The sequence below is a fragment of the Histomonas meleagridis genome, assembly GCF_020186115.1.
Source record: "Histomonas meleagridis strain 2922-C6/04-10x chromosome Unknown contig_31, whole genome shotgun sequence".
NCBI classification, from domain to species: Eukaryota; Parabasalia; order Tritrichomonadida; family Dientamoebidae; genus Histomonas; species Histomonas meleagridis.
This window is the reverse complement of record NW_027150860.1, coordinates 1-26,552: the sequence shown is the minus strand read 5'-3', so window position 1 is coordinate 26,552 and position 26,552 is coordinate 1. Positions and strand designations below refer to the sequence as shown.

Here is a 26,552-nt window from a genome sequence, read left to right as displayed (position 1 = left end):
AAATTTTCTGCAAAAAAATTATTAACATTTGTATCTTTGAATACTTCATCTCCAAGATATAATAAATTTGGAAGTTCAACAAATTTTAAATTTAGACAACTTTCAAATGCTTTATTCGAACATGTTTCAAGTGAATTTAACGAAACACCATCAAGTGAAACACAATTAGAAAAAGAATTTTCACCAATGAATTTAACATTTTGGAAATTAATTTTATACAAATTTGTACATTTATAAAAACAATAATTTCCAATTTCTTCTAAACTTTCAAAGATTAAATATTCTTCTTCTTGTAAATTAAAATTAGTATTAGAAAAACAATAACTTCCAAGTTTAACACAGTTAGAAAGAGTAATATTCACAATGTTTAAATTAGAAAATAAATAATCAGGAGCAAACTTTAAACTTGGTAAACTAATATTAATCGTTGTGCTTACTCCGATTAATAAATCGCTACTACAATTAAGTAAATTAGGAGCTTCAAATGTTTGAAGTGATTTACAGCCATTAAATGCATTTGATCCAACTTCAATGAGTTTTGGAAATGTACATTTTGTTAATGAATTACAGTTAAGAAATGCACTATCGCTAATATATAAAACATTTGGAAATGTTATCGATGAAAGTCTGATACATTCTGAAAATGCAAATTCAGAAATAAATTCAACTTGAGGGAATTTGGCAATTTGTAATTGTTTACAATTTGAAAAGCAATAAGATTTAATGGTATGAAGAATAGGCAGTTCAATAGACAATAAGGTATAACATTGGAAAAAACTTGATGATGAACAATTTTTAAGATTTGGAAATGAAATTGTTTTGAGACTATCACAAGTCGAAAAGCTTTGAACACCAATGAAAGAGACACTTGTAAAGCTTGCAGTTTCTAAAAGTTTACATGAGGAAAATGCAAAAGATCCAATTGAAATAACAGATTCGGTATTGAATAAGCTAACTAATTTTACACATGAAAAAAATGAATAGGATCCAATTGTTTCTAAGTTTTCGCCAAAAGTAATTGTTTCTAAATTGGAACAGCCTGAAAAGGAATAATTGCCAATTGAAATAATAGAACTTCCAACTTATACTGAAATAAGGGAAGGCCAATCAGAAAATGCGTTATTTATTATCGAAACTACATCTCCTTGGAAGAGAATATGTTTAGTCATACTCTTATAATCTTCTGTAAAATCACTCTTATCAAGAATGATTAATGTGTAATTTTCTTGTATGAAAATCTGGAATGTGTGTAATGAAAAAAAGAAAAAAAACATGAATGCACCCAATTATCAAACGGCCTAAATTTGATTGAAAGTCGATCGGTTTCTTTTGAATTCCAAACGAAACGATGATTTGCGCAAAAAAAAGTTAAATCTTAAGAATTATAAATTATTTATATTTCACAATGTTTATTAATGCTATGTTTTATAAATATTTATTTATAGTTCGTCTTCCGTTGCTACTTTTCCCTCATTTTTCTCGTTCTCTTCTTTCTTTTCGTTGTTTACATTTTCATTATCATTATTATTTTCCTTATTTGCATTTTCGTTCTTATTATTATTTTCTTTCTTTTCATTGTTTACTTCTTCTTTTTTATTATTATTTTCATTATTATTTTCCTTATTTACATTTTCGTTCTTATTATTATTTTCTTTCTTTTCGTTGTTTACTTCTTCTTTTTTATTATTATTATTTTCCTTATTTACATTTTCGTTCTTATTATTATTTTCTTTCTTTTCGTTGTTTACTTCTTCTTTTTTATTATTATTATTTTCCTTATTTGCATTTTCCTCTTTCGTCATTGGCTTTGGTATTCTGTTCGTTGAGTTGTATGCGTATTCGAGCACCAGCTTCTTCATGTTGATTTCGGACACGAGCACGATTGGGTCTTCTGTATCTGGAACTTTTCTTTGCTCATTATATTTCTCGTTGAGCCACAATTTCGTATTGTTGTACACGCTCCAAACTTCGTCGATTTTCTCCTTTGGTATCCACGGCTTTAGTTTCGGCCAATTGACGGTGATTGCGTTATGTAACATATTTAATGTAATGTTTAAACTATTAAATGCCGGAGCTCTTTTGATATATTCGTTAACTCGATTCACTATTTTTTGTGTTTGATTTCTAAATAATTCGAATTTATATATTAATTTCTTTATTGGAATTTGTTGATTATTTCGATCCTTTAAAAGGAATTTTTGGTTTTTATCGATAATATTTAAAATGTTTTCACGTTCAGTTTCATTCACAACTTTCTTATACACGTTATCATAATTCAAATTATTTTTAATTTTATAGATATAACTTTCATAATCGTTATTAATTTTTTGATAATTTTCACGTTCTTTAACTATATGATCCATCACAGCTATTAATTTTAATCCATATTTATATTCATCGAGTTGCATTGTCCAATTATCTTTAACGAAATTAACATCGTTATTTATAGAACCATTAAGTGTAACACCTGATACATAAGGTATCGTACAAGAATTAAATGAAATATTTAATTGAACAATTACATTCTCAGTGAAATTCTTTGGTATGTTTACATTAATTGTTAATAATTTCTTATCAGCAATTAATGAAATTGGTGAATTCTCAGTAGAGTTATATTCATATGTATATGTTTCATATATTCGTGAACTTTCATTAAATATTTGTATTGTTTTGTTATTATGTCGTATTGTTATGTTAGAATTAATAAATGAATCAATAACAACTGGACGTACTACAAATTCTCGTCCAAGTATTGCACCAATATAACCTGCGCCAATAGAGATAACTTCATCGGAATTAAGAGTTCGATTTAGTTTGCTCATTTTGGATAAATTTAAAAGTATTTCTTGTAAATATGGTATACGTGTTGTGCCGCCAATAAGTTCAATCGAGTCCAATTCATTAATAGTAATGTTCGCTTTGTGAATTGCAGTGTTAAAGAGATTGGTTAAAGATACATTAAATTCGGTGATTAATGAATCAAATTCTTCACGCGTTAGTTGGTATTGAAGTCCATATTCATCAATGATGTCTTCAAGTTGAATGTCAACTTTGTGATTAAGTGAAAGTTGTTCTTTAATTCGACGTGATTCTTCTTGGAAACGTAACAGAAAACGTTCATTTGTTGGCTTCTCGATTTTGTTGATTTCAACAAATTTTTGAAGCAAAAATTCGGAAAGTTTGGAATCAATTAAATTGCCGCCAAGTGATGAATTGCCTGAAATAGAAAGTTCCTGGGCAATTAACAAGTCGGATTCATTACTAAATTGAAAGATTGAGGCCCATGTTTTGGATGCACCAATATCTATGAACATTATTTTCTTAGGTTTTGTGGAATATAATGAACGCCTTTCAAGAGCATATACTTCGGCTGCGGCTGTGGGTGCATCAATAATTGAAAATATGGTGGAATTTGCAATGAAAACTGACTCCATTAATGCAACACGTTCTGAAATAGGAAGAAATGGATCAACTGCAAAAATTAATTTGGACGTCTCTGGAACCCATTGAGATTCATCAATAACAGAAATTAAATGGCGTAATAAAAGTGCTGTGGTTTCACGCTTTGTAAAGCCTTTAACAGAAGACTGTATTGGGAAAACACCTTTGACCATGTTTTGTGGGAAACGTAGTGAATGTGATTTCGCAGAATCAAGAAATGCCCAATTAAGTTCTTCAAGTTCTTTAAATGTCCAATGCTTTCCTTTTGGATTTGTTTCTTTTGGATTGCTAATGTTCCAAATGGCAAAATATGTTGGTGAAAGACGTTTTGATTGTTGATTCAATGCAACATGAATACCTTTTCCTGGTTTTGCCATACTAACTTTGATGTATTCAGAACCAAGATCGATTCCAAATGAAGTTGCTGAGACAACATTTAATAACGCAAGCCACAACATTGTAACTTGAAATATTTATAACGACCGTTATCAATAGAATAAAAAATGTCTAAAGAGGAGAAGCAATAAATTGATTAGCATAACTTATCGATATATATGAGCAATATTCATTTATCATTTAGAGTACCAAATCTGAATGAAATAGCGAATAAAAAATATTTTCTTAAATTACATTGATAAAGTTAAGTGTATTATTTCATACAACTAATTAGTTGTATGTAAACTAAAGAAGTAAAGGTAGGTAAATTTACCTTTATCCAAAATGCCTTAATTGATCCTATATTTTGAAAAACACTCATAATATGTATTAATGAAACAAAATAGTGTCTTAAAAATATAATCCTTTGCGCTTAATTTGGACTTAAGTCTAAAGTTTTATTAAAAAAAAACATATGTTCAAGCCGATAGAGAAGCCTCCATCAAGAAAATCTTAGCGCATTGGTTCATCAAATCTTTCATTTAGTATGAAACAATATGCTTTTGCAGGTACAAAAATAGGCACACACATTATTGATCTTTTTCATTCATTATCACCTGTTGAAAACAAAAACATGTGGTCATTAATCATCTCATTAATATTAGCAACTGATATGGCAAAGTATTTCGATATATTAAAAGAATTCGATAACATTTTCTCGGAAGGTAAATTTACAATGAATGATTCACATTGTAGAAATCTGTTGTTAAAATTAATTTTAAAGTGTAGCGACGTATCAAATGTTGCGCGGCCGTTCCAATTGGCTGATAAATGGAGCGAAGTTCTTTGCGATGAATTTTTTCGTCAAGGAGACTTGGAGAAAGCACGCGGAATGGAATATACGTCTGACCTAAATGATAGAGCGCACCTTGATAAGCGGAAAAGTCAAATTGGATTTTATAATTTCGTTTGTTTCAGGCAGTATCTAAAGCTGTGCCTAAACTTGAATGCAATGTTCAACATTTGAATTCAAATCTTGAAAAGTGGAAAGAAGCAAAGAAACATGAAAATCAAAAAGAATAAATGTATGAATAAAATGTTTATATATATTAAATTTTTATTTTGATTTGATATAAGTTATTAATATGTGAAGACAGTATGCTGTCTGTTCTTAATTAAACTTAAGTCTAGACTTGAATTATTTGAAATCGTGACCATTTTATGAAGTATTGCTTTCACACAAATTTTGTGATGCTCTAACTTCTGAAATAATTAAGGACTTACATAAAAAATCAAACTATTGAAAACAACACGTAAAGGCATCTTTATTTCGAAATAGTTTTTAGGTCAAAAATATTATTGCTTCTTTGAACAATATGATCTCAATGAATATGAAATTCACATTCATGATGTTTATCATCTTTATTTCTCATTCAGTACAAAAATTTGATGACGCTACAGCAACACTAACAATTACAAATCCAAAAGATTTTACAAACGAATACAAAAACAAAGCAAAGCATGTTATCATTTCAAGTGGAATAACAAATATTCCTAATCTAGCTTTTTATAAATGGACTTTATTGAATACTGTTGTAATTAATAATTTGTCAAAGCAATTGGAGATGGTGCATTTGCTTATTGTTCTGTTTTAGAAAAAGTTTCAGTTGAGGAAGGTATAACAGAAATTTCTAGCCGTGCATTCCAAGATTGTAAAGCATTAAAAAACTTTACTTTTAAAGCTCCTCTTACAACAGTTGGATCAGAAGTATTCTATATGTGCACTGGTCTTGAAACTGTAATTTTTGAAGAAGGTGTTCAGTCAATAGGTTACTACATGTTTTACAGATGTTATAATCTTACATATGTTACAATTCCAAGTACAGTTTCTTTAATACCACCCAATCCATTTATTTCCTGCAAAAAACTGCAAATGATAAACATTTCAGAAAACAATCAACATTATTTACAAGTTGATGGAGTTTTATTTGATAGGAATTTGACAAAGATTATAAGTTACCCAGCCGGAAAACCATCAAAAGAATATAAACTTCCTGATTCAGTAACTTCTATTGAAGAAAGTGCATTTTATTGTTGCAGGGATATATTATCAATTAAATTAGGAACAAATGTGAGTATTATAAAAATTTCTGCATTCTTAGAATGCACGTTTCCAAGATTAGTAATTCCTGACTCTGTTATAGAAATTGAAGAACTAGCTTTTTATTACTGCGAAAAATTGGAAACAATAGTCATCGGTAAAAATGTAAAATATATTAGATCTGAAGCATTTAATTATTGTTCTGCACTCAAATGTATTTACTTTTTTGGTGAAACTTCTCCAAATATTAGAATGGATGCCTTTATAAATATTTTAGCGAAATCTGTTATGGTCAGTAAAACATATAGAGACAAAAAATTTGGATATTTAAATGTGACGAATGAAATAATCGAAGGATGTACTCTAATTCCAACACCAAATGAAACAAATTCATTTACATATACAAATTCTTTTTCCAATTCAAGTTCAAGTTCAGCATCATATTCATATTCATTTTCAGGTTCACATTCAAATACACCTACTAAACCAAATACATTTTCATCATATTCCACATTTACAGAAACACACCCATCTTCTGTACCTTCAATACATTCATATTCAGTGACATATGTTTTATCAATGACACAAACATTTAGTTATTATAGCACATATATCAATTCAATGATTCTCACCAATACCAATTCAATATCAACATATTTTTCAACATTAGTTATATCTTATGATTTTACACTTAGTGCTTATTCTGATTACTTCATGTCTTATTCAGATATTAATATGGATAAAAATAGTGAAAATAAAAATTATAATAAAACAAACATTTATATTGGTGTTGGAGTTGCAATTGGAATCGTTATTGTTGCTTCATTAATTATTGTATTTTTAATTTACATTCGAAAGAAAAGAAATCAAATTAATGAGGGATCATTTAATGATAATGATAAAATGATTATTATGTAAAATCATTATTATTAAAAATGATAATAGCAATGATGATAACAAAGAACAAAATTTTGGTGTTCGTTCATAAAAATACCCTTTTCATTGCATAAAACAACAAAATTGATTCCTAATGTTTTTCATTATAATTTTTTTTGATAATTTATTAAAAGTTTTAAATAATATTTTATTTTTGTTTTAAAGTTTAACAAATTCGCTATGCTATATCAAGCAAACTTATTTGATTTTATTTATTAATAATTCTTTTATGTAAATCTTGGTACTACCACAGCAAACCGATAGAGCTTTTTGAGTATGAGACTCTCAAAATCATTTGAATTTGGAAATCATTTATCCATTTAATACAACCTACTTATTCATTTGATGTTTATCTTAACATTCAATAGATGAACTAATGATATGCATCTTCAAATGATGAATGATTCTGTTCACATAAATGAATTATTTCTAAATTCCCACCAGCAATTGCATATTTGCCTGTGTTATTTATATTTGCACCATTTAGCAACAAATGCTTAAAACAATTAACAGCAGAAAAAAATGCTGCATAATCAACAAGTGAAACATTTTTTTTTGATTAATGAATGAACATCATAAAGTGATGGCTCAATTGCTTGATTAAAATCAAAACCATTTTGTGATGATATTTCTTGAAGTTTTTCTATTTCATCGTTTCGGATTAATTTTACAATTTCATTTGGATTAACTCCTTCTTTAATTAATTTCTTATGAAGTTCCCAATCATTCATTAAAAGTTTTTTGTAATTTATTAAAAAAGCATCGCTAAATGGATCATCATAATATTTTTGAATATTTTCTTTTTCTGTTTTAAAGTGTGCAAAATATTTGGATTTAATATCGTTGGTAATGTTTGAACTTACTAAATTATGATCAATCATTTTCTCAATTAAATAATTTGATTCTTGTGAATTGATTTTTTTTATATTATCACAAAAAACTTTTAATAATTGAAGTGATGTTTTGATCAATTTCTTTTTCTTTTGTTTGAATTGTTTCTAAGTAACTCAAATAAAGATCACTTATATTTCTTTGTGAATAAAATGCAAAGTAAACCAAATTACAAATCAATAAATTATATGAATATGGAAAATTCATGCCAAATAATTCCATTGTTAGTTCAACTACTGTAGCAAGATTTTCTTTACTTAAGTTAAATATTTTTCTTTCAAGTGAAACAAGTGTTTCCATAGAGATACTTTGGTTTTTTGAATTTTTATTTTCTATTTTGAAAGATTTTGTTGTTTTTGTGCAATCTTGCATTATAAATTATTCCGATAATTCAATACCTTCCATTGGTACTTTTTGTATATATTTTGTTATTCTATTTATTAATATCCATATTTAATTAAAATCCTTTGTACATTATCAAATTCTTTCAGTTTGCATTACGTCAATAATAAAAAGACATAAAAACACATTTATTCATATAACACATTCACCTTGAGAGTACTTCTTGCATTGATCCTAAGAACTGCGCATCCAACACATGTCTTAGCGCGGCCAGCGAAGGTTTTATCAGTTCTTTTATTATACAATTCACGTACATGTCGTCGTTTGCGTGTATTTTACTTGTTATCTCAGTTCGCATATCCAATGGATGAAACACGTACGAAACAATCGACAAGTTTTCGATCATTTTCGACATGAGTAACAAATGTTGACTTGTGATGTCATTATCATTTGCATTATTAAACAATGTTTCGAATTTTAGAATTACTGTTTCATGATAATATATTGGAATTGTCGAAACGATTTCATTCACAACGCAAACAAATGATTTCCATCTTTTCGATGATTTAACACGTATTGTATCATATAACATTAATAATATTTCTTTGGTATATTCATTGATCATTTTTAAGTCAGTTATAAAGTAATGTCCAATATCAGATTGCTTTTTGCTAAATCGTTCATTCATTGTAATATGGAAACATAATGATGCTACAATTACTGCTAACTCCATATCTGAATCACGGTATTTATTTAATACTCCTTTGTTATATATTAAATTAATTAAATCAAATGAATCAGTTACAAAAGGTAAAATGTTCTTATCGATCGACGATAAAAACGAATTGAAAATTTTCAGTACTTTACTGGTTTTAAATAAACCGCAATTTTCAATGAATTCTTTGCAAATATTTTGACTCTGATTTTTGAATGACTCTTGTTCAGAAAAATATCTTTTTTCAAAGGAATACTTCCTATCGTTATTCGAATTATTTGAATTTTCGTTTGTCGGCTTATATAAAAATATTGTTTCATTATTACAATATAATTTTTGTAAAATGTTTTTAACTTTAGGGTTTTTAATATTAGAGAATTGATTATTTATAAACTCATCTTCATGTATTACATAATAATAAATTAAATTAATTGTCTCATTTAATTCTTTTGATATTTTTTTGTTGTCACTATATGAAATTTTCAATTTTTCCAAGTTATTTAATGCGCGATAAAAACCAATTGGCTGTGTATGTCTATTTATCGACATAACTTTATCTTTCATTAACGATCTCTTTTTTTGGAATGATAAATATCTTTGTATTGATTGTACCATTAAAAATATAATCAATAAAATCATCGCAACAAATAAATATATATTTAAAAAACATTTACGCGCAAATGAACTATAATCTCCAACAAGGTCATCAACACATAAAGCAGAATATATAACTCTTTGTGTATCTTCAGTGACTTGTTTAATTTCACTCTTCCAATAATATTTATAATTTTTGGAATTTGTATTACAATATATAATATTACTCGTTTCATGTGTCTCTTGAATGTTCTCAGTGATACATTTCCATATATCGTCATCAAAATTATCAAGTTGTCGTGTTATAAATGTGTTGTTGAACTCGCCAATAGCTAACGAGTTGTTCCCAGTGATGGCTAAGACATCGCCGGTTGACGCCGTTACTGCAAGTCGTGAGTTTGATGTGGGCAAAATCGTTTCCAAGATTTTATCAGCTAACGCTATCTCGATTCCGGTCGAAAATACACCAATTATAGTGTCATTACTATTATGGATGGTTCGAGTAGATAATGTTATAACTAAATCTCCACGAGTAAACCGTTCTTGACTAAAATCAGTCCAAATTAATTCATGCGGTGAGCTTGCGGCCTTTTGATACCAGGAACGAGAGGTGGAATTACATGATGAAAGTGGGATTCCATTCTCATATGGAAATGACTCATCATTTAAAAGCCAGGATCGTTTGACATCTGGATGGCCAATAGTGGTATTACAATATGAAATATATGTGTTGGATTCAAGGGTAATTTGTCGTCCATCTGATATACTAAAATCCCACCATGAAATATGACCAGAACTAGAAATATGAGCTTGAGATAAAAGATGCGCTATTTTGCTAGCATTGCCTTCGGTGAGATAAAGTAATGGTGGGTAAGAAAAAAGTGATGATATTATATTAGTAAAAAATTCGGATTCATTAAAATCATCAAGAACTACATTTTCAATTTGTGTATGTATTGAGTTCATTAAGGAAAGACAACGTGCTTCAATATGCTCATTAATATAATTGCATGTCAAAAAAGCTAATAAAATAAATCCAACAATAACAAGAACAATAAAAATAACAGAAGTGAAAATGATAAATCGTTGAGAATGATGATTGATAAAATAATGTTCAATTCGAGATGCATTTCTTAAAGCTGAAAATTGATTAAAAACCAATTTTTGATATAGATTTGGTGAATCATATTTATCCCCATGATTTAGAATATTAGGTTCCTTAAAAACAGAGTAATTCATGAGGAAAACCCAATTTTCATCTCGGATAATTGAATAGTTTACATCAACTTAAAAAACCGGTTATGTAAAGTTATTAATCAATTGTCTGATAAACGTGCTTGTTTACCCAAAATTAAAAAAAATGCCATTTTACATTGCTTTTCAATGCTTTATAATTTTATTCAAATTTTTTGCCTCAAATTCGGTTTAGTATTTTAATGTTTGCACTATTTTTTTCATTAACTCTTCAAATTGAAACCTATTTCGCTGAGAATAAAACGCTTGTTATTGTCGACGATTCCCCAATAACCAAATATTTTGATAAAACAGAATATCTATTTATTCAAGGAGAAATTCAAACAGTTCCAGAAGCATTATGTAAAAGGTGGTATTTACTGCAGTATGTACATGTAGGAAGCTCAGTTAAAACTATTGCAGAAGAAGCATTTTACGGTTGTTATAACCTTAAAAATGTCGAAATTGAATATGGGCTAGAAGAAATTCTTGGTTTTGCTTTTCATTCATGCACGTTTACTACCTTAACGCTCCCAAATTCAGTTACTACAATAGGTAATTCTGTTTTTCAAAATTGTTCTTTGGTAAACATTGACCTTGGCGAAGGTCTTACTAAATTTCAAAGTGCATTTTTCTTATGTCGTACTTTAAAGAGCATTTCCATCCCCAATGGAGTTACGGAAATTAAATTGGAAACATTTTATGAATGCAATAATTTAGAGACAGTTAAACTTCCTGATAACATTCAAACAATTGGGGAAGATGCATTTTATTATTGTAATTCATTAACAACTATTAATTTTCCAAAAGAATTAATCACAATTGAAGAATCAGCATTTCGCTCATGTACAAGTTTACTTGAAGTAACATTTGGTGATAAACTTACAACATTAGGTAAACAATCATTTAGAGAATGTTCAAAATTAACAAATATTACAATTCCACTTTCAGTTTCTATATTTGGTGATGAAGTTTTTTCACATTGTTCATCGTTAACAAATGTTATAATTGGAGCAAACGTAACAAGTTTTGGTATTCTTCCATTTAATTATTGTGGAAATTTAAAGAATGTTACAGTTATTTCACCTGTTGGTAACATAACAAGAGATTTTAAAAATGCAATATATAATATAAATAATATCCAATGTTCCATAGTTTATATAGGAGAATTTGATAAAATAGAAGATGAAGCATGGAAAGGATATAATAAATTAATTTCTGTTATTATTGATGCTAACATTAAAGAAATAGGAAAATCAGCTTTTGATTCATGTCCATATTTAAAAACAGTAATTCTTGGAGAAGGTATCACTAAAATTGGTGATTCTTCATTTAAAATGTGTTCAAAAATTACAAATGTTGTTATTCCAAATTCGGTTATTACCATTGGTGATTCAGCTTTTGAAAGTTGTACGAATTTAAATATAACTTTTGGTAATAACCTTCAAGTTATTGGAAATAATACATTTCATTCTTGTACCTCATTAATAGATATTGTAATACCTGATTCAGTAATCACAATTGGTGGTTATGCATTTACAAATTGTAATTGTTTGAAAAGTATTAAATTTGGTGAAAATGTTGAAAAAATTGAACTTTATTCATTTTATGGAACAAAATTAGAAAATGTAACATTTGGAGATAATATTAAAAAAATTGGAAATTTTTCATTTTATAAGTTGCTAATGAAAAATATTATATTTCCAAAGTCATTGATATCCATTGAAAGCTTCGCATTTTATAAATGTGAAAACTTAGAAAATATAACATTTGGACCGAATTTAGAAGCAATTCATCAAAATTCTTTTGAACAATGTTATAGAATTAAATCAATTATATTTCCTGATTCACTTGGTTTAATTGATGACTTTGCTTTTTATAAATGTACTTTATTATCGAATGTAACATTTGGAAATAATATAAAAAGAATTGGTGAATCTGCTTTTAAAGTAACAGGCTTAAGAAGTATTACGTTACCAAATTCATTAGATAAAATTGAGGAATCTTCATTTAGTTCATGTGAAAAATTAGAAGAAATTGTTTTAAATGATAATATTAAAACAATTGGTAAAGAAGGATTTTCAGGATGTTGTATCAAAGAAATTATAATTACAAATTCTGTTATTGAAATTGCAGAATTAGCATTTGGAAATTGTAATTCATTAGAAAAAGTTACACTTGGAAATAATTTGGAAAAAATTGGTGATCAATCATTTTATTTATGTCAATCTTTAACAAATATTATTCTTCCATATTCACTTACTTCAATTGGTTCTTATGCATTTCATATGTGTTCTAATTTATGTAATGTTACAATTGTAAGTAATATTATATCATTCGGTGAATATGTATTTCTAAATTGTAACTTAAAATATATTACAATTATAATAACAAAGAATATAGATTTTATACCTTATCGAAATATTATTAAGGATAACATGATGTTTAGTGCAATATTTAATGGAACAATAACAAAAATCGATAATGAATTTATGAAAAATTTGAAGGCATTAACAAATGTTTTTATTTCAGAAAGTGTTAAAGAAATTGGTGTTTCTGCATTTGAATCATGTACTAATTTAAGTGAAATAACATTTGGAAATAATATTCAAATAATTGGTATATCAGCATTTAAATCATGTAGTAAATTAACAAGTATTATTTTGCCAAACTCAGTAATTACAATCGATGAATCTTCATTTGAATCATGTACTGCTTTAGAAGTAGTTAAACTTGAAGAAAACCTGAAATATATTCGAAGTAAAGCATTTGCATATTGTGTTAATTTAATTAATATTACTATTCCAACTTCAGTTATATTTATTGGAGAAAATGCATTTTATGGATGTAACAAATTAAATAATATAACAATTGGAGGAAATATTGAAACAATTGAAGAAAATGTATTTTCGGAATGTACATTATTAAAAATTATTACAATAATCATCACAACAAATTATGGTATTTCTCATTATCAAAAGATATTTATTCAAGAAATATTCTGTAATGTAATCTTTCGTGAAAACATAACAAAAATCGAAAATGGATTTATGAAAAATTGGGATAAGTTAAGTAAAATTGTTATCTTAGAAAGTGTTACAGAAATTGGTGTTTCTGCATTTGAATCATGTATTAACTTAAGAGAAATAACATTTGGTGAAAATCTTCAAACAATTGGTATATCAGCATTTAAATCATGTAGCAAATTAACAAATATTATATTACCAACCTCGATAAGAGCAATTGAAAATAATGCATTTTCAAATTGTAAAACATTACAAATATTTGAAATATCACAAGAGAATTCATATTACACATGTAATAATGGAATCCTTTATAATAAAGAAATCTCAAAAATTATATGTTATCCAGAAGGTAAAAAAGATAAAACGTATACAATACCAAATACAATAACAACAATTAAAGAAAACATTTTTTCAAATTGTAAATACATTGAATCAATTAATATTGATGATAATGAATATTATTCGAATTATAATAATGATGGAGTCCTTTATAATAAAGAAATCTCATCAATAATTTGTTATCCTTATGGTAAAACAGATAAAACTTATACAGTTCCTAATTCAGTTAATAAAATTGTTGGAAATGTATTTTCGAGTTGTCCTAACTTAGAAACATTAATTTTTAGTGAAAACCTCCAAACATTTGAAATTACTTCATTAAAAAATTTACCAAATATTCAATCAATAAATGTCAATGAAAACAATTTATATTATTCAAATTATAATAATGATGGAATAATTTATAATAAAGATATATCGAAAATTATTTATTATCCAATAAAGAAATTAGATGAAACATTTGATATTCCAAATTCTATTGAAGTAATTGATGATTATTCATTTGCTAAAAATACACAATTAAAGAATATAACAATTTCTAATTCGATTAAAGAAATTGGAAGTTATTCATTTCTTGAATGTTCGAATTTAGAAATTGTTATTATAGATGAAAATGTTGAAAAAATTGGTGAATGTGCTTTTATGTATTGTCTTGGATTAAATTGTATTTGGTTTTATGGTGAAAATGAAATTGAAATTGGAGAAAATGCTTTTTATGGAATTAGTGCTAATAAAATAATGACATTAAATCATTACGAAAGGAATACTTTTGGCGGATTAAATGTTAGTAAAGGAAGTGCTATCAATGGATGTGAATTACAAATAGAAACAAATGATACAAATAATGATAATGATAATACCGTAATAATTGTAGTTGTCGTAATTGTTGTCGTTATAGTAATTGGTGCTATAATCGGAGTGGTGATATACTTATATAAGAAGAAAGAAAAAGTATCAAATGAAAATGAAATTAATATGAAAGACCAAGACAATGATGAAGCATTGGAATTTTGAATATGTAAAAGTGGGTAATAAATTAATATTAATATAATTTTTTTAATGGATTTTTTTATTAAAACTCCGTGAAAATCTTCTGAATTGATAAGAATGTCATCTACTTAAGCAGGTTTAATGAATGAATGTCAAATAATATCATATCACAGTTAAATAATATATGTATATAACTCACAATGCTTTTTTGAAGAATCTGTCGCTGTAGGGATTAGAATCTTTAACAACATCCAACTTGGTGCAATTATAAAAATTAAATGAATTTTGTTAATGGATCCTATATTTAGAAGATATGCTTACAGAATGTATTATAGAAAAGAAACAAAATAATGTTTCTGTTTTATGAAAAAACGAAATTTTAATAAAATATTTTTTTCTTATTTATTTTGTGAAATCTTTCTAAATTATGTTTGTTGTAATTTTGATGATTTTCATATGTTTGTATGTTTATATTAACTTTTGTTTTGATACTTTTTTTTCGATTGCTTTCTGCGAACATTTGACCTTCGAAATGATTTTGATTATTAGCAATATATGCTTCATTACCATTTCTTATTTAAAATGAAGATGTTCTTGAAGAAGACAATCAAAATTTTCGTTTGTACTTTTTTCACGAAGTAAATATACAATTTCTTTATTACCGCTTTGGTGCGCAATTTGAATTTTGGTCAAATATTGTACAAACATATTGTACAAATTATTAAATTAAATTTTTTTAACATCAATTCCTTTATCTAAAAGTAATTTTACTATTTCTATATTATCAAAATAAATAGAAAAACAATTAAATAAATCATAAATTATTAAAATACATTTCAAGTCATTAAAATAAATTATATAAAATAAATGACAAATCATTAAAATAAGTTTCTTCAAGATTAAGGTCGATATCATTTTGTTCTTCAAGTAATTTAACTATAAACAAATATCTTTTCAACATTAATTAGTAGGATATAATGGAATACACTATGATTAGTAATGCTGTATAATAGCTGTTTTAATATGAATGAATATATTGGTAGATAAAAAAAAAAAAATAGTTCGAGCATGAACAAGTGTGAATTATAATTATGATATTTATTTACATTACTAATCTATTAGCCTCTTCCTTCTGCACCAGAAATAGTTCATAAATTCGCCAAATTGTTCGCCTTCGATTTTGATTCCGTGTTCATTCCAACAAATTTGATCAAACGTTACATTATTCTTCAAGATTTCCTTCTTTGCGTCTTTCGTAGGTGACGTTTCCGCTTCCATAAGCTTTATTGACGAGTATGGAGGTTTTAATCTTGAAAATTTAATTGTTAGATTTGTGTTCATAGCAAGCTCGTAACGAGTGGTATCTGTGTCAAAATAAACAGACATCTTCTTGAGCTTGTAAAAAAGCCATTCATTCATAGGAAGTCCATCATCAATGAAATCCATGACATTATATGAATATGTAGCTTCTCCACTAAGACCAAATCTTAACCAATGACAGCCATCATTTGTTTCATCGTCATCGTTAAAATCAATTCCATATATTTGATTCATTGGGAAATTTGGAACTTCTTGAAAAAGAGGTTGCGCAAACAAAACAGCAATACCATTCATGGGCTTCTTTGTAGACGTTTTTGTTTTAATCCCAAATTGTTCGGATCCTATGAAGTTTGTCATTTTATCTGTCATGATAAAAACAATTTCAAACCCAACAGCATCATCAATTTTTATTTCTTTCCTTTCGCTGTTAATGACATTGAGATCATCATCAAAAACATTGGCAACTCTTGCACCCATAATCGAATTTGCTTTTTTGAAAAATATAACACCTTGATGAAAAAGAATGATGTGGAATGATGAATTGGATGGATAAATGTCTGTGCCATAAGTTGGATTTGGTGAATTATTTGTAGGACTTAATTGATTTTTGGAAGGAATAAAAAAACGAAAGATATGACCTGCCATTATTTGTGCTAATTCATTTGGAATAACATCACTGTATAAAAATGGCCCATAAACACCGGAATAGGTGATGTTAATTTCGTTTTTTTCTTCTTCTTCCTCTTCCATGTGACTGCAGTAGAATTTTGGTGAACGTTACGGAAAAACGGCGGCGAAAAAAGCACTTAATGTCACTTTTAACCTATTGTACAAACACTTTGCATTAATCAGCTCTAACAACCTTAATATATAATTATTATCGGAAAATTCAATTAAAGCAAAGAAATTTCCTAATTAAAAATTAAAGATATTGTTTACTAGAAAAAAAGCATATTCATAAATTTTTTATTTTTGATAAATTGTTAAATAAAAAATGTGGTTAATGTCACTTTTGCATTTTTGGTTGTGCAAGAAAGTAAAACAAGTCAAAATGAATGGGATACATTCTTATCAATTAAGCAAATCATTTTTGATTTAAATGAAGAAAGTCTAATTTTATCAGCAAAAACAATATATAAAATATTTAAGCATAATCATTCATTATCTTTAAATTTCATTATTTCTCAAATAATTTACACTGCTTTTGTCATATCAGATACTAAAATATTTAACTTTGATTTATATATATTTAAATTTTATGAATGAAATTAAAATCATACAAGAGAAAAAGAATATCAAAACCAAAATTTTTAAAGAATTTGCAATTTTTCTTCTTAATAAGCGCACTGAAGAATCAAATTATATTCTTAATTCATTGATTGAACATAACTTTATTCAATCAAAAGTCATCCAAAACGAAACGAATTTATATTTTGTACACTGTCTTCATCTATCGTATGAAAAAATTAAAAGTTTTTCACATAGTAAACAAATCCTTGTTAATTATGAAGAACTTTCAAAGAATGATTGGGAAGTTCATAAGAGATTAATTAGAGAAGGAATTAATCCAAATAAAATTGCAAAAATAATTCGAAACGATGAAATAGCAAAGCTTCAAGAAATGTCATCACAAGATGATTTTAATTTTAATCAAACTATTGAACCATCACTTTATGAAAGATGTTCATTCATTAATCAAGAAAATGTCTCATTAATTGATTATGCAGCATTTTTTTCTGCTGCTAAATGTTTTAAATATTTACTTATGAATGGTTCTAAAATAGATAATTCAGGTAAATATGCAATTGCAGGTGGAAATCTTGAAATCATTCATTTATGTGAACAAAACCATTCATCATTTAAAAATGCATATGAAGCAGCAATAGAATTTCATCGAAATGATATCTTTAAATATCTTTATGAAAATAAATTAAAAGAAATTAATAATTTAGAAGAATTAGGAAAGAAATGTGTCTTATATCATAATTATGAAATATTTTCATTTTTACTTAAAGAAGAAATGAAAATTAATGATGATATTATTAATGAAACAGCAATTATTGGAAATATTTTTTTAGTTGAATGTTTTCTTAAAGAGCATTCAATTCCACACAATTTATTGGTATTTTCAGCAGAATCAGGAAATATTGAACTTGTTAAATACGTTTTAAAACAAGAAGGAATTGATATTAATGCTAAAGATATTTGTTTGCTTTAATTAAAATTTATTTCAATAATTTGATATTTTAAAATGATATATGGAAATTATTTAAATTATTTAAAACAGCACTTATTGAAGCATCTGAAAAAGGTTACACAGAGATATTTAAATTACTTCTTGAACAAAAAGGAATTGATATTAATGCTAAAGATATTTATTTGCTTTATTTAAAATTTATTTCAATAATTTGATATTTCAAAATGATGTTTGGAAATTATTTAAATTATTTAAAACACCATTAATGAATGCATCTGGATTAGGGCATAAAGAAATAGTTAAATTACTTTTTGAACAAAAAGGAATTGATATTAATGATAAAGATATTTATTTGGCTTATTTAAAATTTATTTCAATAATTTGATATTTTGAAATAATATTTGGAAATTATTTAAATTATTTACTACAGCATTTATGTATGCATCTGCATTTGGTCACACAGAAATAGTAAAATTACTTCTTGGACAAGAAGGAATTGATATTAATGATAAAGATATTTATTTGGTTTATTTAAAATTTATTTCAATAATTTGATATTTTGAAATAATATTTGAAAATTATTCAAATTATTTACTACAGCATTTATGTATGCATCTGCATTTGGTCACACAGAAATAGTAAAATTACTTCTTGGACAAGAAGGAATTGATATTAATGCTAAGGATATTTATTTGGTTTTGTTATAATTTATTATAATAATATAATATTTTAAAGTAATATTTGAAAATTATTTAAATTATTTACTACAGCACTTATGTTAGCATCTGAATGTGGTCATACTGAAATAGTTAAATTAATTCTTGAACAAAAAAGAAAAGATAATGAGATTTGTCACTAAACACCCATAAATTTTAAAGTATTGTATAATAAGCAAACTGTTAATAGTTTCGACCAAAAAATGAAAATTCCCTTTTTGCCCACATAACAACAAAAGAGTTTTTTGTATTTGATGTTAAATAATGCACAGAACCGTGATGCTAAAAACAGTGATTTAATGAGAAAAAACATAAACTTTAAAAGTAATGGATTTAATATTAAGGATTTACAAAATGCATTTTGATGTGTAACTGAAGAAAACCTTACTGAATCAATGAATCTAATTGTAAGTTATGTGATTCAAATTTTCCATAATTATTTTGTCTTACCATAAGTAATTTGATATATTGTATTATTCATTGAATACACAGAATCATATTTAAAATTTTCTAAGTAATTCAAAAAATAGAAGAAATAGAAATAATTATTTATTTGATTAATAATTTATTATTAAATATGTTGTTACTTTTAAAAATGAAGATAAAATTATAAAACATAAAGCATTCTTTCAATAAGTATATTCTCTATTACATTCGATATTAATTCACAACAATAAAAAAAAAATAATTTTTCCACGTTCCTTTTAATCACAATAAATTTTTCTTAGAAATTTTGTACTACTCAACTTGAAATCTATAAATTCCTACAGCACCTCCAATACTAGTTAGTTCTGCCCAAAACTTATCATCTTTTTGAAATACAATGATATTTGCACCTCTATATTTTCCATTTAAATCCTTTTTCCTTTCTGTAGTTTGTTTTTTAAGCGATTCTTCTGTGATAAGTAATTTGGAAAGTGTTCCATTATCAGCAGCTTCAAGTGCTTGTTTAAGTCCATAACAAATCATATCAATATTCTTATTTGAAGTTTTATGATATTCTTCTTCTGCATTTTCTTTTTGTTGTTTATTGGTACAAATTTCATTTTCTGGAAGGTTTCCCTTAATTGTATTTTGGAGATGTTCGATTTGTTCTTTTGTCCATTTTGTCTTCTTTAAATCGAAATTTAATCCATCTGTAATAAATATAGTTTGTTTACTTCCGATTTTAACTTGGTTTGGAAATTCTGATGATTTGACAATTCCATCAACACAAAATGATTTCATACCAGGATCAGAATTATATGTTATTTTTGTTACTTTTATTGTGATTTCAACAAAAATAAATTTTTTAATTTTAGGTTTCTTTGGATCATATTGTTTCCATCGAATTTTACTTGAAATGTAATCTCCTTCTTTAAGTAAAGGTAGTAATAAATCATAATCATCATCTTTAGTTATGGTGATGTTAATCTCTCCTTGTTTCTCTTCTTCAATGTTTTGATATTCTGCAAACATAATAATGAAGTTAAAAAACTCAATTATTTTCCGTTACGAAATTGAATGCCAAAATTTTGGTTATTTCAATAATGAATGTCAAGCGGCCAGATATTCAATTGATTTAAAATTTTATCATTTAATTTTGTTTGTTCGGTTGGACAAACAAAGTTTTGGACAGTTTATTTATGTTTGAAATTGCATTGAATTAAAATCTTCTGCCAAAATCATTCAAAAAGTTCATTAGGTCTCACAAAGCTTTTTTCACCTTTCTTAAAAACACCATAAACACATATGATTTATCATAACAAAATCAATAAATTCATGTCAATACAACAATTGAAAATATTTTACTCAGAGAAAAAAATAAAATAATGGTATTGGAATTCGATAAGATGAACATTAAATTTTATAGATCAACCTAAATTTCTTTATCTCCTTCGAGCAAAGTAAATAGTTATACCAAAAAATTAATTATTAAAATGTTAACATTTTAACTGTTTTAAAACAAACAATTTTCAAGTTTTTTATTTTCCATTTGTATCATTTGACGACCGTTATTTACCAAGACCAATGTGGCCAATGTTCCAAACACAAATATTGAATGATCATAGGAGAAAATAAACACGTGCCACAAAAAGAGCATTGACCATAACAAAGAAGTTATAATGAATCAAAGTTCTCTCAACATAATAAAAAGAGATTCCTTTATTGATTACTCATTCTCAACACGCCACGAAGAGGGACACAAAACAAAGGATGAAAGAAAATTTTAGAAAACATCGTATCCATAAATTTCATCAAAATCTTGCTCATCGTCAGAACCAGAACTAAACTCATTTGCACCCTCCCGGAGGTGGATCAATACAACACGTCCAAGTTTTTCGTTTAAAAAGAAATATGTCATATTGAATGATACACCACTCTCAGAGAAAGCGTCCGGACGGTCAGGTTCGTACGAGTATATGTAGCAGTTTGCTGGCGAAATTTCTTTTTCAAGAGCCATCCAAAGATGTCCCACAAAATTTTCACAATTCGATAGTTCTGTTTGAAAAGCCCAATTAATGTCACACTGCGCTTTTTCTGCTGAAGGGACAAGTTTAAAGTTCCATGGACAAACGGTCGAAAAATCTAAATCAGGAAATGCAGAAGAAAAAGAAGCTAATATAATCGAAAAATGAACCTGCGTGGCAGTGAGAGAGCCACCTTCGAAGTAAGAAAGATTAGGACTTCCACTAAATTGTTCTCCGAACATTTGTTTATAGAAATTATTTTGATTTTTCTTAAATGAGAAGCACTCCACTTTCCCATGAACCCTTGGGGTAAATGAGCTCAGGCTGAGGAGTTCTTGATTGACTTGAAATAGCATTTGGCTGTTAACGTAAGTCATTTGTGCGTTTGCCATTTTTCGATTCAAAATTTCTTTCAAAACCTAAAAAGCTTTTTGTGAAGTTCACCCGAAAAAGTGACGTTGTCTTTGTTCTTCAATTCCAAGTGTCCATCTGAACAGAGGATAATTTCTTAGGGTTATGCTTGAACAAAATCTGATTATTTTAAAAAGCAATTATAAAAATATCCAATGTCAAAATTTTATCCTTTATTTTTGCATATTTATGAATAATTTTTTTTCAATTCTTATAAAAATCAATAGCGTTGACTATGTTTGGCATTAAAATGATTTTTATGTTTGCTGAATCTGCACAAAAACGATATATAAAATAAATAAAATGTCCTCACGGAAAAATCATATTAACTAATTTATACCTTGAAAATGAACAGCGCCGCTCTTAGCTCAGTGGTAGAGCATTTGACTGTAGAAAAGTAGTCATCAAAGGGTCGCCGGTTCGATTCCAGCAGCGCGGATGAATTTTTTATTTTTTTCACCTGAGCAACTTAGAGAGGGGAAAAGCGCACCATTGGATAGAGCTCCCGGAGAGGAGCAGAACCATATAAGTTCCGATGATTTTCGGAGAATCTCGAAACATATCAGATTATCTCTCCGAGATAAACATTTAGGCTCGAAACTATGCACAACACGAAAATCAAGACCAAAAATAGAGCTTAATAATGCTAAATTTATCAAGAAGAACCCATTTTTTAAGTCCGGCCATCCTGAATCAGATGCAGAAGAAAGTTCGACGGAGAACATCACAAGCAACACAGAATCGACATACACCAGTCCAGAGCCATTCAGAGAAAATTTGAGCCCAAGAGACGAACGAAATTTCGAAATCAGATTTCGATCAGATACAGAAGAAAGTTCAACAGAGTACACCGCAAGCAACACAGAATCAATATACACTGGCCCAGAACCATTCAGAGAAAGTTTGAGCCCAAGAGACGAACGAAATTTCGAAATCAGATTTCGATTAGATGCAGAAGAAAGTTCAACGAAGCACACCGACACACACACAGCGGGGCCTCCATTCCTTCGGAATTTCAGCCCGTTATAAAAAGATATATCATTTGCAGAATTACTTTGTCACAATCACCGCAAGCAACACAGAATCGACATACACCAGTCCAGAACCTTTCACAGAGAATATGGGACCAAATGAAGAACAAAATCTCGAAATCAGATTTCGATCAGATCAAACACCAAGTTACCAAACACATCCACAATTAGTACCAAGTATCACTAGATACCATATGAAGATAGTTAATGAGCAAGAATACTATGCAGATGATGAAGAAACTTGTACAGATACAGAAGTAGAAGATATAATGCTTAGACCAAGAACACTAACAGGAAATGAAATAAATTTAATGAGGAATGAAATAAGATTCACATACTACAACTTACCGATAGCAATACGAAATAATATGAAAAAAGAATTATTATTTTGTCCATGGTTTCCTTTTTGTACTTGGCAAAACGAAAGCGTTGAAGAATTATTTAGTTAATTTACTTAACATTAATAATAATGAAATTGAAGAAAGTGAGGAACCAGGAATAATTTTTAATATTAAGTGTCCATTCTGTAATAAAATACAATTAAATAATTCTGATGAATATGGTTTACATCTCACGGATCACGCAAACTCAAATGTTTATTATAGTGATATGCTCAGAAAATGTTGTTTTCTTGATGGTTTTCTATTTCTTTTATCCAAAAACAATAAATTCCCAACATTAGGAATTATTATAGGTGATAATGATAATCCCAAATAACAGACCTAATCCCAATTTAAATTCACAAGATATAAACATTAGAATCCCAAACTTTAAAATATTTCCAGAAGATGTTATAATACCACATTTTAATAAAACAACAGAAGAAAAATGATATTACAATCCCAGAATTTAATGTTGAAAGATATGAAGAAAATATTCAAGTACCAAAAATAGAAATAATAGAAGAGATCAAAAAATTTACCGATTCCCAAAATTAATTTTTACACAAGAAGATCAATACATTAGGATTCCGAAATTTAATATAAATGAAGAAATTAACAATATTTTATTGCCTAAATATCACAAACAAGATTTCGATATTAATATTCCAATGCCTAAATTTAATTTACAAAATGAAGAGAAAAATATTACTATACCTAAGTTTAATATTACAGAAAACGAAACAAATATTTCATTACCAAAATATTTTTAGACAAGATCTTAATGTTAATATCCCAATCCCAGATTATAAAGTACAGAACGAAGAGAAAAATGTTATTATACCTAAATTTAACCTTACAGAAAATGAAACAAATATCTCAATACCAAAATATTTTAGACAAGATCTTAATATTAATATCCCAATCCCAGACTTTAAAGTTCAAAATGAAGTAAAGAATGTTATTATTCCAAAAATATAATCATGCTGAAGAAACAATTGATATTCCAAATCTTAAAATAAATCAAGTTAATGAAAATATTAATGTCCCTATACCAAACTTTTGTTATTCAGAAAATAAAATTAATATTCCAAAACCCGAAATTAATGTTACGAGTGAAAATATTTATATTAAAACACCAAACTTCAATTATATCGATGAAAATAAAACAATAACTATTCCAAATATCAAAGTTAATGAATCGCAAACAAATATTAACATTACAATCCCAAAAATTAATTATATTTATAAAGATATTGATATTATTGTACCAAGTGGAAATTATAATTTCATTCAAAGCAAAAAATGAAGAAACTAATAAAACATCGAATAATAACAAAGTAACTAACTTCAAGGATGATGATGTTAAACAAACAGTAGAAGAATCACAACAAGTAAATCAAAATATCGAAAGCAATAATGAACCCAATGAGAATACACCACCAAACAACAATAATAATGTTAATATGAATAAAGAAATCATTATACACACGCCAGAAGAACTTTATCTCAACCTTAAAAATATTAAAACAACATTAGAGTTAAAACAAACAATTGATAAATGGAGAAGTTATAAAATTGATAAAGATCTATTCTTAAATAAAACAGATGAAACAAGAATACCTATCATAAATCTAATGTTAGTTTTCGATAAATTCCCAGGTATTGGTCCATTTATTTGCCATAAATGTGATTATCAAGCTTTCAATGCAGTCACCGACTTAAAGAGGCATGAAAATTCAGCCCATAATGGAAAAAGAAGAAATGGGAATATTATTTATGATTGTTTAGGATCGATATTAAGGAAAAAAACATATTGGATGCAATTTGATAAAGGTAATAAACAACTTTCAATATATCGGAAAACTCTTTATGCATGTCCTTTACATAATTGTAATTATATTACAGATTGTGAAGACACATTTAATAACCATATAGTGAAAAGACACTCCAATTATAATGAAGATAAAAGAGATTTTGGATGGATGTGGGCTTTAATTTTAAACTATATTCAAAGATATGATATAAATCCAACAGCAAATATATTATTAAGAAAAAAGGAAAGCATATATTTGTGATTTTTGTAAAAAAGCATTAGCAGAAACACATAAAAATATAATTTTACATAATAGTCATGCGCATAATATTTCAAGAAAAGAAAATATTAAGATCCCTATACATCAAGTTAAATTTAAATCAATTGTTTTTAATTATCCTGATAAAGATGAAATTAAAGAGATTGAAGAAAAGATTAAAAGAAATGAAGAAGAAACTAAAGAAAACTTAAACAAATTAGCAAAAGGTGAAATTGAAATTGAATTTAAAAATAAAGATGATGTAATAAAAAGGAAGAAACAGGAGAATAGAAAACAAGAAAAACGAGTCAAAAAAGCAAATATTAACAACGTAGAAGTATTAGAAATCAACCAAGATAATGATACAAATAAAAGTGAAATTAATAACACTAACTCATTAACAGCAGACAAGATAGTCACAAGGAACCAACCAATTAATGATAGAGAAACTTTACTTAATAAATGCAAAAAATGGATATTTGCGAATGAATTCCAAGAATCACATATAATCAGATTACCAAGAATTAATAAAAATATTAAAAATAAAATTTATAAAGAAATTAGTAATGTTTTTGAAAACAAAATTTTACCTTTGCTTAAGAAATGTAAAACTAAAGAAAAACAGAAGAAGAATGGATTATATTTCAAGGTTGTTTATGCAAAATTAATTTAATATTAAGAAAAACTATTAGGAAAACTCTCAAAATCCCATTAAATCATATGTTAGGCTTAAGCAACAATAAAAAGAAAGATAATAATGATAATATTCATAATACAAATTTAAGAAGAAAATATATTCAAGAAAACCAATTATTTAAAAATAATATCGCATATGGAAAAAATTATCAAACTAAAAAAACTTCAAGAATCAGATACAAGAAATAATTCCATCTCTTATTTAGAAGAGGCAATAAAAGAAGCATTAAATAAGATTGACAAAGAAATTTTAATGACTACATTTGGAGGTGATAATATAGATAATATCAGAA

At 26.9% G+C, this 26,552-nt stretch overlaps 5 protein-coding genes across 5 annotated transcripts; 1 reads left to right on the top strand and 4 right to left on the bottom strand.

Moving 5' to 3' along the window:
• Positions 1–1,439: 1,439 nt before the first annotated feature.
• GO595_005010 (dnaK protein) lies at positions 1,440–3,899 on the bottom strand (the record flags this gene model as incomplete). The annotated part of the gene is made up of 1 exon (XM_067918206.1): positions 1,440–3,899. One exon carries the CDS (start codon positions 3,897–3,899, stop codon positions 1,440–1,442), a length of 2,460 nt encoding a protein of 819 aa, XP_067774782.1.
• A 12,194-nt stretch (positions 3,900–16,093) lies between these two features.
• On the bottom strand, positions 16,094–17,053 carry GO595_005009 (uncharacterized protein; the record flags this gene model as incomplete). The annotated part of the gene is made up of 1 exon (XM_067918205.1): positions 16,094–17,053. One exon carries the CDS (start codon positions 17,051–17,053, stop codon positions 16,094–16,096), a length of 960 nt encoding a protein of 319 aa, XP_067774781.1.
• Positions 17,054–19,954: 2,901 nt separating this feature from the next.
• On the bottom strand, positions 19,955–20,674 carry GO595_005008 (uncharacterized protein; the record flags this gene model as incomplete). Its single annotated transcript, XM_067918204.1, has 1 exon — positions 19,955–20,674. One exon carries the CDS (start codon positions 20,672–20,674, stop codon positions 19,955–19,957), a length of 720 nt encoding a protein of 239 aa, XP_067774780.1.
• Positions 20,675–21,425: 751 nt separating this feature from the next.
• Positions 21,426–22,058, bottom strand: GO595_005007 (repressor of RNA polymerase III transcription MAF1-like; the record flags this gene model as incomplete). The annotated part of the gene is made up of 1 exon (XM_067918203.1): positions 21,426–22,058. The coding sequence occupies one exon, from the start codon at positions 22,056–22,058 to the stop codon at positions 21,426–21,428; it is 633 nt and encodes a 210-aa protein (XP_067774779.1).
• Positions 22,059–22,515: 457 nt separating this feature from the next.
• GO595_005006 (uncharacterized protein) lies at positions 22,516–23,106 on the top strand (the record flags this gene model as incomplete). Its single annotated transcript, XM_067918202.1, has 1 exon — positions 22,516–23,106. One exon carries the CDS (start codon positions 22,516–22,518, stop codon positions 23,104–23,106), a length of 591 nt encoding a protein of 196 aa, XP_067774778.1.
• Positions 23,107–26,552: the final 3,446 nt, after the last annotated feature.